Raw genomic sequence first — 12,839 nt, forward strand, 5'->3', positions numbered from 1 at the left:
CTGCCTCACTAAGCCTTGGGATGATTTGCTATGGACCCAGCAATGAGGAGTGCACAGGCCGCCGGAGCCCAGGTCGGCTCCTGCTCTGTGGCTGTGGCAGACATTCCTAGTGGGTCTGGTTTTTGCCACATAAATCTCCTCTAAGTCTATGTACTCTTCCAGAAAGAGCTAGCCAGTAAGGACATATAAAACTCTGAACCATTCAGCAGGAAAAAGGCTATGTCACAGAGCAAACACTTACCTAGAAATAGCATTATAAGATAAACCTGAAGGAAGAAGGAAAATCGAACTTTGATTTTCACCGGATATGGCAGTGTAAAACTGAATCTTCCCGACTCGTTGAACACAGGGATGGACTGGATCACAGACACAGCTGCGGACGGAAGGAGCGCTCAGAGCAGGGACACGGCCAGCCCGCCCCAGCGAGAGCGCTGGCTGCGCCTCCTCCGCCGGACACGAAGCTGGGCTGCCGCTTCCCTCCCCAAGTCCCCATGCGGGGGGGGGGGGGGGGGGGAACGCGAGCGTGGCGCCGGAGAGGAATCGTACCTCACACCCTCCTAAGAACCAATGGAGAGCCCGCCATGCACAACCACCCAGCTGCCAAACCCACACTGGCGAGGGAAAGGGGGCAGGGAGGAAATCCTGAGCAGCCCAGTCCCCGAGTTCCCAGACCAAAGCAGGCTCAGGCTGGCAGCTGAGGCCATGGGGCAGCCTTGGGGCCTGGCTAGGAAATCTGCTTCTGGAAGTACCTTCCGCCAAGCATCCCAGAGGGTATACGGGAATCCACACGGTGTAGCGCAGCCAGGTGAGCACCTTCCAGTCCATGTCGATGCACGTGAGCATGTAGAAGGGGTACCTGTCAGGAGCAGACACCGGGAGAAATCTTCAGGGGCTGAACACCACTTACACCACCATGCATGTGTGTGGCTCCAGCCTATAACCCAGGCTACTCGAGACTCGGATCTGAGGACCGCAGTTTGAGGCCAGCCCCACCAGCAAAGCCCATGAGACTCTTACCTCCAATTAACCAGCAAAAAGCCCGAAATGGAAATGTGGCTCAAATGCTGAGTGCCAGCTTTGAATGCAAAAGCTAAGGAACAGTGCTGAGGCCCAGAGTTCAAGTCCTCATACTGGCACACAGGCGTGCACGCACACACGCTTCTTTAGAACAGAATTGAGTCCTGACATTAAGGTCCACCCCCAGGAGGGCTCCATGCAGATGCCCCCCACCTGTTTAAGTCTGCACCCAGTACCTGCGTTACCTAGGTAACTGGCACACTTGGAGGCAGTTACCCCCTCATCCTCTAAGGTCACACCCAATCCACCTGGCCATACATCCCGCCTTTGCCTATACAATCCGGCTCAACACGGTCCCCACTCTTTGCTTTTCTTACTCTCCCTTGCTCTTTCCTTCTCTTTTTCCCTTCTCCCTTGCTCTTCGTCTCCCCATGCCTCCATCCTGTGTGGGCTAGCAGTTTGCTCACCCCCCAACAAACTCCTTTCTGGGTTTCCTTTCTGGCGAACCTTACACTGGCTATCTACCACCAACTCCAATCAGGCTGGCTCCCTTCACTGACAGAGCTGCTGTTTCCAGGGAACTCTCTGACCAACATGGATAGTAAGACTCTTTAGGAGGATGGGGGGCAGGTGCCCCACCCTTTGAGCTACATCCCCAGCCTTTTCGGTAGAGTTTAGCCTTTTTGCCTGGGTTGATCTTCTCCCTACACCCGCACTTGTGGCTGGGGTTACAGGCATTCTCCACCATGCCCAGCACACTGACTGAAATGGGATCTTGCCAACTTTTTGCTTGTAGAGCTGAGGTTTGAGCTGGCTCACTCCTGTAATTCTAGTTAGGAGCCTGAAACCTAAAGGATCCCAGTTTGAAGCCAATGAAAACAGAAAAGTGTGTGACACTCTTTAACCAGCAGAAGAGCTGAGCAGGGGGCGTGGCTTAAATGGCAGAGCCCAGCTGTAAGGAAGTAACCCAAGAAGAGCAGATGCTGTGATTGGCACACAGACACACAAGAATTGAGGTCTGGCCTCAAACCACAGTCCTCCGAATTTCTAGCCTCCTAAATAGCTAGGATTACTGACAGGAGCCATGACACCTTACCCTAAAAGAATTCATCTACTATCCTTTCTAGTAAGCTATCTTGACCAATTCCACACAATGTGGACTCTTCCTTCAACTTTATATTTCAAGTACATTCCTTGTGGATGGGCCTTGGGTATTTGAACACGACCAGATGCCACAGTCACAGTAAAGACAGACTTTCTCTTTTCTTTTTCGAGATAGGTTCTCCTAATGTGGTCCAAGCTGACCTAGAACTCACTATGTAGCCCAGGCTGACCTTGAACTCACAAATCCTCCTGCCCCAGTCTGCTGAATGGTGGGATTACAAGAGTATTCGTTCTATGCTTGATTTGATGATTCATTTCTCTGCTTCTCTTCTGCTCCCTAGTACACAGGTCCCAATCACTGCTTTAAAATGATCCACCTCAGTTCTGCAGAGCACACTAATGTGGCTGGAATTCCCCACATGCTCAATAGTATATGGAATCTCAACAAAAGCTGCTCATCAACAGGGATTGGGGAAGAGAAAGCAACAGAGAGGGTTATTCAGAACAAAATATCTAATCCATATCTGAAACATGAAACCCTTTGGTGCACTCAATACACACACATGCATATAGCTCAGGGGGTTGAGTGCCAGCCACGGGTGTGAGGCCCTGAGTTCAAGCCCTGCTACCAGCATTGGAAAACAAAACAAAACAAAAAAGTGATAGCAAAGTGGAAAGGCTCAGATAGGGGTGCTGGCTAGCAGCAGGAGGGAGGAGCGCTAACAGTGAATGAGGATGAACATGGCAGAACAGCTCATTTGCATGTAGAAAAATAAAACAATGAAACCTGTTACAAGAAGAGAGATGATTGGTGATATATGTGTGGAAATGTCACAGCGAACACCCCCACCTTCAGAAAACTAATGCATGGCTAATTGTTTAAAAAAAAAAAAAAGAATTCTCCACATCCCTAACCCAAACCTAAAGGGAGCCCCTCACAAAGAGAACTAGGAGAGGGAGAGGCATCCAAATATCCTGGCATTTGTACTCACCTGAAAATTTCAATCATGCTCCAAAAATAAAACACAAAGAAAACCACAGCTTTGTTCTGCATTTCTTCCATGGTGCCAAAGACAATAAACAAAATAAAATTTCTTCCAAGAAGCTATTAAAAAGACCCAAAAGAGAAAAAAGAACAAGTTAGAAACACGTATAGGTGCCACATAAATGCTTTCTGCAGTCCCACTAGGTGAGAGAAAGAAGAGAACAGAGAAGGCGCCAATGAGTCTGCTCCTTTCCAGCTACAAGGGTGGGTTTAAGTATGCAAGCCAGCTGGGTGCTTTTGTGTGCCCTGGTACATCATAAATGCCACACACACACACATAGAATACTGCCAGCGAACACCTGTGGCTGCCTCCATAGCCACGTGTGTGAGCATTGTCCTGTCACTTCACAGATGCCTGTGTGTAACTTCCACACAGCACACTCTTTCCTTCTGCCTGTTTTTAAACGTGGTGACATCACTGCGTGCACTGTTCTGTAACGTGCTGCTCCTGGCTACAGCCCACCAGGAGCCATGCCAGGTGCTGCTCACTTCCAAACCCTCCAGCACCTGCGGCTCCCTTCTGGTCTGCCAGCTCCGGTTCTTTTTAAAAACTATTTCCTGGCCACCAGCTGGTCTTGTTTTATTGGGGGCTTTGTTGTTGTTGTGACTGGCACTAAATTCCTCATCTCCAAGTAACTAGAGTACAAAAACACCAGCATACTCAACTGACACCCTCGTTTTTATTTTTATCTTGTTCTTTCCCCTTTGGTCAGTTGTGGGGCTTGAACTCAGGGCCCGGGCACTGCCCCTGTGCTTTTTTAAAAGCTCAAGGCTAACATTCTACCACTTGGAGCCACAGCTCACTTCCACCTTATCGATGGTTATTTGGTGGTAAGAGGCGCAGCCTCTTGAACAGCTGGAATTACAAGCATAAGCCACTAGCACCCAGCTGTAAACATCTACCTTGGACAGATCTAAAATGTTCTTTTAAAACATGGCTATTTCCATGTATACAGACATTCCTAATAATAACTGAGGTGTGGCACATCAGATACATACTGAAATCATTCGCCCTCCCCTCCCCCTCCCCCGCTCAGTACCTGGAGGAGAGAAGGCAACACTGGCGAGCTAGTGACTCCAATCGCGGCATTGATGGTTTCCACAAGTGCTAACATCTGGCAGAAATACATCATGTCGGCCACAGAGTGGAAAGTGTCATAAAAGGACTCTGTGGACATAGATGCAGGTTAAGGTAACACCATCAGTGAAGTTCAACCAGTATTCTGGTCCTCTTAGCATAATTGTACACATCATTATTAACCTCCTAAGGACAAATTCCTAACGTGGAATGACAAGATTAAAGCACAAATGATATTTTAAGGATTGGATGCATACAGAGTATACTGTTTCATACTACCACAGATTAAACCCACATTCAAGCGGGGTGCTGGCAGCTCACGCATGTCACCCTAGCTATTCAGGAGGCTGAGATCTGAGGATCGTGGCTTGAAGCCAGCCAGACCAGGAAAACCTGTGAGATTCTCTTTTTTTTTCTTTTTCTTTATTGTCAAAGTGAAGAGGAGTTACAGTTTCATAGATAAGGCTGTGAGTCCATTTCTTATCTCCAATTAATCAAGCCAGAAGTGGTGCCACAGCTGCTCAAGTTTTAGAGTGATAGCCTTGAACAAAAGGAGCTTAGGAACAGTGCCCAAGCCCAGAGTTCAAGGCCCAGAACCAGCAAAAACAAAACAAACAAACAACAACAAAAAAAAAAACACACCATATTCGGATAGTATGTGAGTGCCTTTTAGGTCTTCAAAAACCTTTCCCTAGCCTAGAACCAGTGCCTCACACCTATAAATGCCAGCTACTCAGGAGGCTGAGAGCTGAGGACTGGGGTTAAGACAGTCTGGGGGGCTGGGGATATTGGCCTAGTGGCAAGAGTGCTTGCCTCGTATACATGAAGCCCTGGGTTCGATTCCCCAGCACCACATATACAGAAAACGGCCAGAAGTGGCGCTGTGGCTCAAGTGGCAGAGTGCTAGCCTTGAGCAAAAAGAAGCCAGGGACAGTGCTCAGGCCCTGAGTCCAAGGCCCAGGACTGGCCAAAAAAAAAAAAAAAAGACAGGCTGGGCAGGAAAGTTTGTGAAGATTCTTATGCCCAATTAACCATAAAAAGCTAAGGGACCGGTGCCTACTCCCTGAGTTCAAGCCCAATAAATAATAAACATAAAACTTACTAATTTAAGGAAGTTTGGAAAACAGGAAAAATCAGAGGTACTTAAGGAGTAATCTCTGCTCCCTTACTATTCATAGTTCCCTATGTTTCTTTCTAGTCTCTTTTTTCTATTCTTTCTCTTGTAGTTACAGAATTATAATATTGCTTATACAATTTTGCAATCTGTGTTCTAAATGTTTCACTATTCTAAGGGCTGGAGAGTGCAATTCCATGGCAGAGCGCTTGCCTAGCAGATACAAGGCCCTGAGTTCAATCCCTAGCACCACAAGAAAACAAGTTTGTTCAAGTGACTCTACAGCTAGCTGTGACTCACCTCTTACAAACCACAGGCGGAAAATTGTAGAATAGTCTGCGGGACTTTTCTTTTCTTGGTAGTACTGCAGTTTGAATTCAGAGCCTTCTGCTTGCTAGTTGGGTGCTATACAGACTTGAGTCAAGACCCTGGCCCTTTTTGTTTTTGTTATTTTTTTGACACAGGATATCATGTTTTTGCCCAAGATGACCTGAACCACAATCTTTCTACTTATGCCTCTCTCATAGCTGGGTGATAGACAGGGTGCTACCACCACCCAGCTTTTCTTGTTGAGACTGGGAGGGCTTTAGTTGATTTTTGCCCAGCTAGGCCTGTACTCGACACCTTTTTCCTTCTTGTTTTTCTTGTCATTTTTTTTTGGGGGGGGGAAGCAGTAGTGGGATTTGAACTCAGTGCCTTGTACTTGTTGGGAAGGCATTCTACTATACTTGAGCCACACCTCCAGCCCCAGCTGTTTTCTTTCTAGAATTTACATTTTCCATATATTTAGAGTTCCCACCATATACCTATTTTACAAAATAAAGAAAAGTTAAAAGTTGGGCTGGGGATATGGCCTAGTGGCAAGAGAGCTTGCCTCGTATACATGAAGCCCTGGGTTCAATTCCCCAGCACCACATATACAGAAAATGGCCAGAAGTGGCGCTGTGGCTCAAGTGGCAGAGTGCTAGCCTTGAGCAAAAGGAAGCCAGGGACAGTGCTCAGGCCCTGAGTTCAAGACCCAGGACTGGCAAAAAAAAAAAAAAAAGAAAAGTCAAAATTTGTTGTTGCTGTTGTTTCAAACTAATTAGTTTTTCAAACTAATCTCTCATTGGTAGACATTTGACCAGGGCTGGCCTTTAACTGCAATCCTCCCAAATCTGCCCCCTAGAGTAGCTAGGATTACATGCATGAGCCACTGTGCCCAGCCTATAGACTGACTGGTTTAAAGCCTATTTGCAGAAGCAAAATCTCTGGGCCTGTTCCCTGCTTGCTCCATGGAAGAATATCCAGCAGGCCTGTTTTGCAAGGCCAAGGGAACTGGGCGCTTGAAAGCACCGTGAGAGGCAAGAGGCGCCACGCCAACTGCTGTGGAGGAGCACTGGGCCAAACTACCGAGAGAAAGGGAAAAGTTATACTTGCCTTTCCCCAAGATACAGAACCGCACTGTCAGGTTGACAAAGACCCAGGAGAACCCCAAGAACTGCACAAGGTTGTACATGAACAGGTATCCTTTCTTCAAGCTTGTGAGAGCTGAAAAGCAAAGCAAGGTGGTGAACTGTAACTGCAATGGCCACAGAGAGGAAGTGTATCTGGACAACTTCCAGCCCTTACCAAATCCGCAAGCCCAGGAGAAAGATATTCCCCCGGCACAAAACCGTGACCTCTGGGGTGGCATCACAGCGTCAAGGTCACACAAGTCACTAGCTCCAACGAGTGGTAACAGTAAAGGAAACACGAGTCATCCTGACTCTTGCTCACCTTAGCCAGTCACCACTAGGTGAGCACCCAGTGTGCCAGGCCCTGTGAGAGGCACAGCTGGGGTACAAAGGGGAACCCACAACCACAGGATGCTGCTCTCAAACACCTTCAACTGCAAGGTCACAATGCATGCCGGACAGTAACCAGGAAAGTTGAAATTTTCAAGGTGGGAAAATGGCAGCAGGCCCCAGGCAAGTGTGTGTGGTGAGGCTGGTGTCTGATGTGGGCCTTGACGCGCAGGATGAGGACAAAACCAAAGGAGAACCATGGCAAATGACAACACAGGGACAGTGTTGGTTTGTGACACCGCTTGTGAAGGTGCAGCTGACTAGAGTGAAGGGAGAAGGAAGGAACTTAGAACCATAACCGAGTCCAAGGAGGGAAAAGGAAAGGACAGTCCTCAAGACCAGGGCTCAGGCTGGACCTCAAAGGCTCGAGTCTGTAAGGCTACTTAGGAAACAGATCTGAGGATCACAGGTGCAAGCCAGCCAGGGCAGGAAAGTTCATGAGACTCTAATCTCCAAAGAACCAGCAAAAAGCCAGAAGTGGAGCTGTGGCTCAAGCAGAGTGCCAGCCTTGAGTGAGAAAACTAAGGGACAGCGCCCAGGCCCTGAGTTCAAGAGCCAGTGCCAGCGCACGTACACACACACATACACACACACACACACACACACACCCCTTTCCCCTTCCTTATATGTCACGCGGGGTAAGTGCCACAAAATGTGAGCAAAGGGCAACTTGGAACAATTATTTCTTTCTTTCTTCTGTTTAGAGCTAGCTCTTCACAGACCAGCACATGCTCGCCTCTACCACTCTACCACTAAGCTACATTCCTAGCCCAGAAATTGATTTTTTTTAAAGATTCATGTATAGTAAAGATTCTGTATAGGACTATACAGAATTCTCTTCACATTTATCTCTGGTACAGCCCCTCAGGTCTCCGGTGGGAGAGAAACACGAGGGTGAAGGAGAGCAGCCTAGACCCACGCACATTCCCCATGCCTCTGCAGGCTTTGGGTACCTTGTGCCCTCAGCCCAGTCCAGGAGACTGAAGTTCTTCCATTCTGCCACACCAGCCCTGGCAATTGGCACAAACAGGAAACTTAAAGGGCGGCTTCTGAGGTGGGTGTGCATAGCTTAGGCGTCAGATACAGGCATCAGACTTGTCATACACACACCCAAACTTTCTCTGGGGTGACCCCATCCCATCCACCCCCACCCCCACGAGCAGTTGACTGCTGGTTACACGCCCAGAAGGGGCAACTTACTTTCAGGGGAACCTTCACTTTCCATTCTGAGTTTATTCAGGCGTTCTTCTTCCTAGAAATGAAGACAGAAACTTCTCAAGGACTCATAAGGATTCCCAGATGCCTGTAAAAGCCCATCTGCTGGGCAAGTGATCTTGCTCTCTGAAACCACCTCCGCCTGTGCACGCTCCACCGGGAAAAGGACCCGGCTCATGGTGTTAAAAAGCCTGACTCAGCCAGCACCAATGGCTCATGCCTGTAATCCTACCTACTCAGAAGGCTGAGATCTGAGGATCACGGTTCAAAGACAGCCAGGGCAGGAAAAATCCATGGGACTCGTCTCCAATTAACCACCCAAAAAGCCAGAAGTGGAGCTGCAGTTCAAGTGGCAGAGTGCTAGCCCTAAGAACAAAAGCTCAGAGACAGCACCAAGGCCAAGTTCAAGCCTCAGGACCGGCATGCACATCTACACGCATGGATACATGCATGCACGTATGAGCGTGTGCACTCACACACACACACAGCACACAAAACACACACACAAATGAGACTTTTCTTCTGTATCTTCTCTCCAAACCCATCACTGGAGTAGTCATAAAAGTACCAGATAAATCTCCATTGAAGTAGTCTACAATATACATGGTGAGTACTGCCTTAAAAGTCCAGGGCCAGGCACCAGTGGCTCACACCTATAATCCTAGATACTCAGAAGACTGAGATCTGAGGATCACAGTTCAAAGCCAGTCCCAGCAGGAAAGAGGAAAGCCTTCTCTCCAATTTACTATCAAAAAAAAACAAAAAACAAAAACCATTAGAAGTAGAACTGTAGCTCAAAGTGACAGAGCTCAAAGTGGTAAGAGCACTATCCTGGAGCACAAAACCTCAGAGACAGCACCTAGACCAGAGTTCAAGCCCCAGGACCAACAATTAATGAATTGATTAATTTTAAGAGGTTCAAGTCGTTAAAGGAATTGTGCCTTCATCCCCATCCTATCAGAATCTTAGAGAACCCTGAAGTGGTCTGAGTAACTTGAACGCCTCGGTTCTCCCATCTTCAAAGGCAAGGTTCTAGAGTCCTTACTGACCTTGGCTCTGAGTTCCATTTCTGCATCGGATTCATCCAGCCAGCGGTCAAAGTCAGGGGCCAAAAACAGCGGACGCTTCTCCTGTTTGGTGAGCCTCTCCCACCACTGACTCACTTTCTTCTGCACGGTAATGTTCACCTGTCGCTGAGTCAGTCTGTAAACGGGCTAGAACAGGAAGTGGGAATGTTAGAATGCCTCTTTCCCTTGCTGGAACTTCACTCTGCCAGCGCAGTGGCACATGCAGTAGGCTTACTTCCCCTTCCTTCTCTGCTCTTGCAATGCAAAGAGAAAATCTAGACCAAGGGCCAGCACACCAAAGAGCTGGCCAGACAGAGGTGTCTCTCTGATTCTGTTCCAGCTCTTTCTCTGCATAGCCTCTCCTTTGTCTCTGAAACAAGCCCCATGACAGGTTCTCTGTCTTCTGCCAGGGCTATCAGTACTATCTCAAAATGAAAGGCTTCAGTCAGCTCAGAGCTAAGACTTGTAAATCTGGAAACTGAAATACAGGAATCTATTAAGATTCTTCCCTTCATATTCAAGGAGCTCCTCCAGTCTCTGAAAGAAGAGAAACTTCAATTACATTTCAGCTTTAAAAAAATAAAATAAAATAAAATAAACAGATCAGTCATTTTAGCTGGGTGCTCACACCTCTAATCCTAGCTATTCAGGAGGCTGAGATCTGAGGATAGCAGTTCAAAGCCAGCCTGGGCAGGAAAGTCCATGAGACTCTCTGTCTCCAATTAACCACTGGGAAACTGGAAATGGCACTGTGGCTCAAAGTGGTAGAACATTCTTCAGCCTTGAGCTGAAAAGCTCAGGACAGCACCAGGCCCAGAGTTCAAGCCCCAGGACTGAGAAAAAAAAAAAAAAAAGAAGAAGAAGAAGATAAGCCATTTTAGCACTTTCTGATTGCTATTGTAGCTTCTTCTCCTATGTTGATCTACACAAGGCAGATAAAGCAACTACCCTGCTCTCAAGAGGCGCCATGCTTCTCTGCCATTACTGAAACCAGAGAAGAACAGTGCTGGAAGGGACCCCAGGGACCAGGCCATCCAATCATCTCACACTTAAGAAACACGGAACTCAAAGAACTGAGGTCATGCTGCTAACAAACAGCAAAGCCCAGATCCAACTCTGGTTCTCCAATGTTCCAGTTCCTCCACAACCATCACTCCCCTTTGGTTTTTATCTCCTCTCCCACAGCTCCTGCCCCTCATACTGCACCACACTACTAATATTCACGTCAGAGAAAGGAAAGATCGTACCTCTGGCTTCACAAGGTCTAGGAATTCCAGGTGAAATTCATAGACGTTGTCTCCTTTGGCACCATGCCCCTGGGCTACATGGAAAAGAAATATGGGTTACTGTGAACTTAAGCATAGCAGGGCTACCCAAAAGTCAGCATGGCACAGTTCTTTCAATACTGTGCAACTACTAATGGTACCTGTCAAAATGAGTGGGAGCTTGGCAGCAGATACTCAGCAAGTAGGTAAGCCAAAATACTTGGCAAAACTTTATTTCCATGAGTCCTCTGATGGCCTATTTTGGAATGTTTATGTAATCTCCCATTGCATGCTGGGTGGTGGCCAGCGTAAGTAACAGGCAAGATTACAAAAAGGAAAGCCAAAGGTGGCACATACATAAATTTTTCATGTTTATTCTGGTTCTAAATCCTATTGAGAAAAATCCAGTGCATGTACCATCTTGGCTCAGTTTAAGGAAAGCAATTTTCTTGAAAATGAACTATACAACTTGGGGAGGGTGGGGGAGGACTGAGAGGGGGAAAGGGTGATATTGCCCAAAAAGAAATGTACTCTTTACCTGACTACTGTAACTATAACCCCTCTGTACAACACCTTCATAATAACACTAAAAATAATTTTTCCTTTTTTAAAAAAAATTTGTATTATTATAAAGGTGATATATAGAGGGGTTACAGCTAAAAATGTAATTTTTTAAAAAAGGAAAGCAAGTTTCTTTCTTTACAGTAAGAGCTGCGGTAGAACATTTGTGTAATGTGCACCAGGCCCTGGATTCGATCCCCAGCACAGGAAGGAAGAAATGTATGGGGAGAGAGGGAGGGAGGAAGGAAAGTTAGTTGTAGGGTACATGGAAATGCTCGGTTATGTCAAAGACAGCTCTGAGCTTGAGCTTCCAACCTGGGAAGAGAATGAAAGCAGAAGCTGACCTCTCCTTTAGCGCATCCCAAACGGTGCAAGGAAAGAGAAAGATCTTTTTCAACTCCGGGCTGACAGGCTGGCCACCCCTCTAATCCCTGCCTGGACATGGCTCCTTACTCAAAGTGAGCAGGTGTTAGGCTAGGCGGCAACAGCTGCTGCCGGACATTGAGAGACTGACCTTTGAAATGCAGCACATTTTCTGTGATGCTGATGGCAGGGTTCTGTGAAGAGAGACCAAGATAGGAGAAGGTAGGTTAATGAGGAGAAAAATTAAATTAAGCCCGAACTTCTTCCTCCTTGGAGAGTCACCCTCTTATCCCGTATGCCTCCCCAGAGAATGTTTCATGGCTTATTCACATCTCTATACGACGTTTCTCCACGCACCCACCTGCTTAAGATTGCAGCCTTGCCCAAAGACTTTCTAAACTACTGTTACAGTGCAGAACTACCAGGTTCTCAGTCAGCCAGTGACAACGCATCTTGCAACATGCTATGCGATTGGGGGAATGCGCTGATTTCCAAGACTCAATCCCTGAGCTGAGAACCCAGCAGAACAGGTTCAGCGGTGAGAAGACATCAAGTGGCTTTCAAGGCATTTGCTCAACACCAAACAAGTAGTAAAGGGCAAAATGGGGGCTGGGGAATATGGCCTAGTGGCAAGAGTGCTTGCCTCGTATACATGAGGCCCTGGGTTCAATTCCCCAGCACCACATATACAGAAAATGGCCAGAAGTGGCGCTGTGGCTCAAGTGGCAGAGTGCTAGCCTTGAGCGAGAAAAGAAGCCAGGGACAGTGCTCAGGCCCTGAGTCCAAGCCCCAGGACTGGCCAAAAAAAAAAGGCAAAAAGTAGTCTGGTGGTTAAGACAAAGCACAATGGTTGGGACAAAGTTTAATGAGGAGAGACCTTATATTGCAACATGAGGAAAGGAGCTTCAATCGAGATGAACTATGCAAACAGCCTTCAGCTTCAGTCGCCCCTAATATCTAACCAAAAACACCAAGACTAGAAGAGTTCAAAAATTCTCCAAATTTGGGGCTAGGGATATAGCCTAGTGGCAAGAGTGCCTGCCTCGGATACACGAGGCCCTAGGTTCGATTCCCCAGCACCACATATACAGAAAACGGCCAGAAGCGGCGCTGTGGCTCAAGTGGCAGAGTGCTAGCCTTGAGCGGGAAGAAGCCAGGGACAGTGCTCAGGCCCTGAGTCCAAG

At 47.4% G+C, this 12,839-nt stretch overlaps 1 protein-coding gene across 1 annotated transcript in view; it reads right to left on the reverse strand.

Annotated features, from left to right (window-relative positions):
* Positions 1-12,839, reverse strand: part of Hacd3 (3-hydroxyacyl-CoA dehydratase 3) — a 28,705-nt gene that overhangs the window by 2,126 nt on the left and 13,740 nt on the right. The window contains exons 2-10 of the mRNA XM_048332176.1: positions 11,807-11,849; positions 10,714-10,787; positions 9,449-9,613; positions 8,385-8,436; positions 6,778-6,888; positions 4,207-4,334; positions 3,114-3,226; positions 750-856; positions 242-373 (exon numbers count right to left, since the gene is read on the reverse strand). Of these exons, the coding sequence (XP_048188133.1) occupies positions 242-373; positions 750-856; positions 3,114-3,226; positions 4,207-4,334; positions 6,778-6,888; positions 8,385-8,436; positions 9,449-9,613; positions 10,714-10,787; positions 11,807-11,849 (925 nt within the window). The remainder of the gene's footprint in view (positions 1-241; positions 374-749; positions 857-3,113; positions 3,227-4,206; positions 4,335-6,777; positions 6,889-8,384; positions 8,437-9,448; positions 9,614-10,713; positions 10,788-11,806; positions 11,850-12,839) is intronic.

This window comes from Perognathus longimembris, chromosome 23 (assembly GCF_023159225.1).
Source record: "Perognathus longimembris pacificus isolate PPM17 chromosome 23, ASM2315922v1, whole genome shotgun sequence".
Classification (NCBI taxonomy): Eukaryota; Metazoa; Chordata; class Mammalia; order Rodentia; family Heteromyidae; genus Perognathus; species Perognathus longimembris.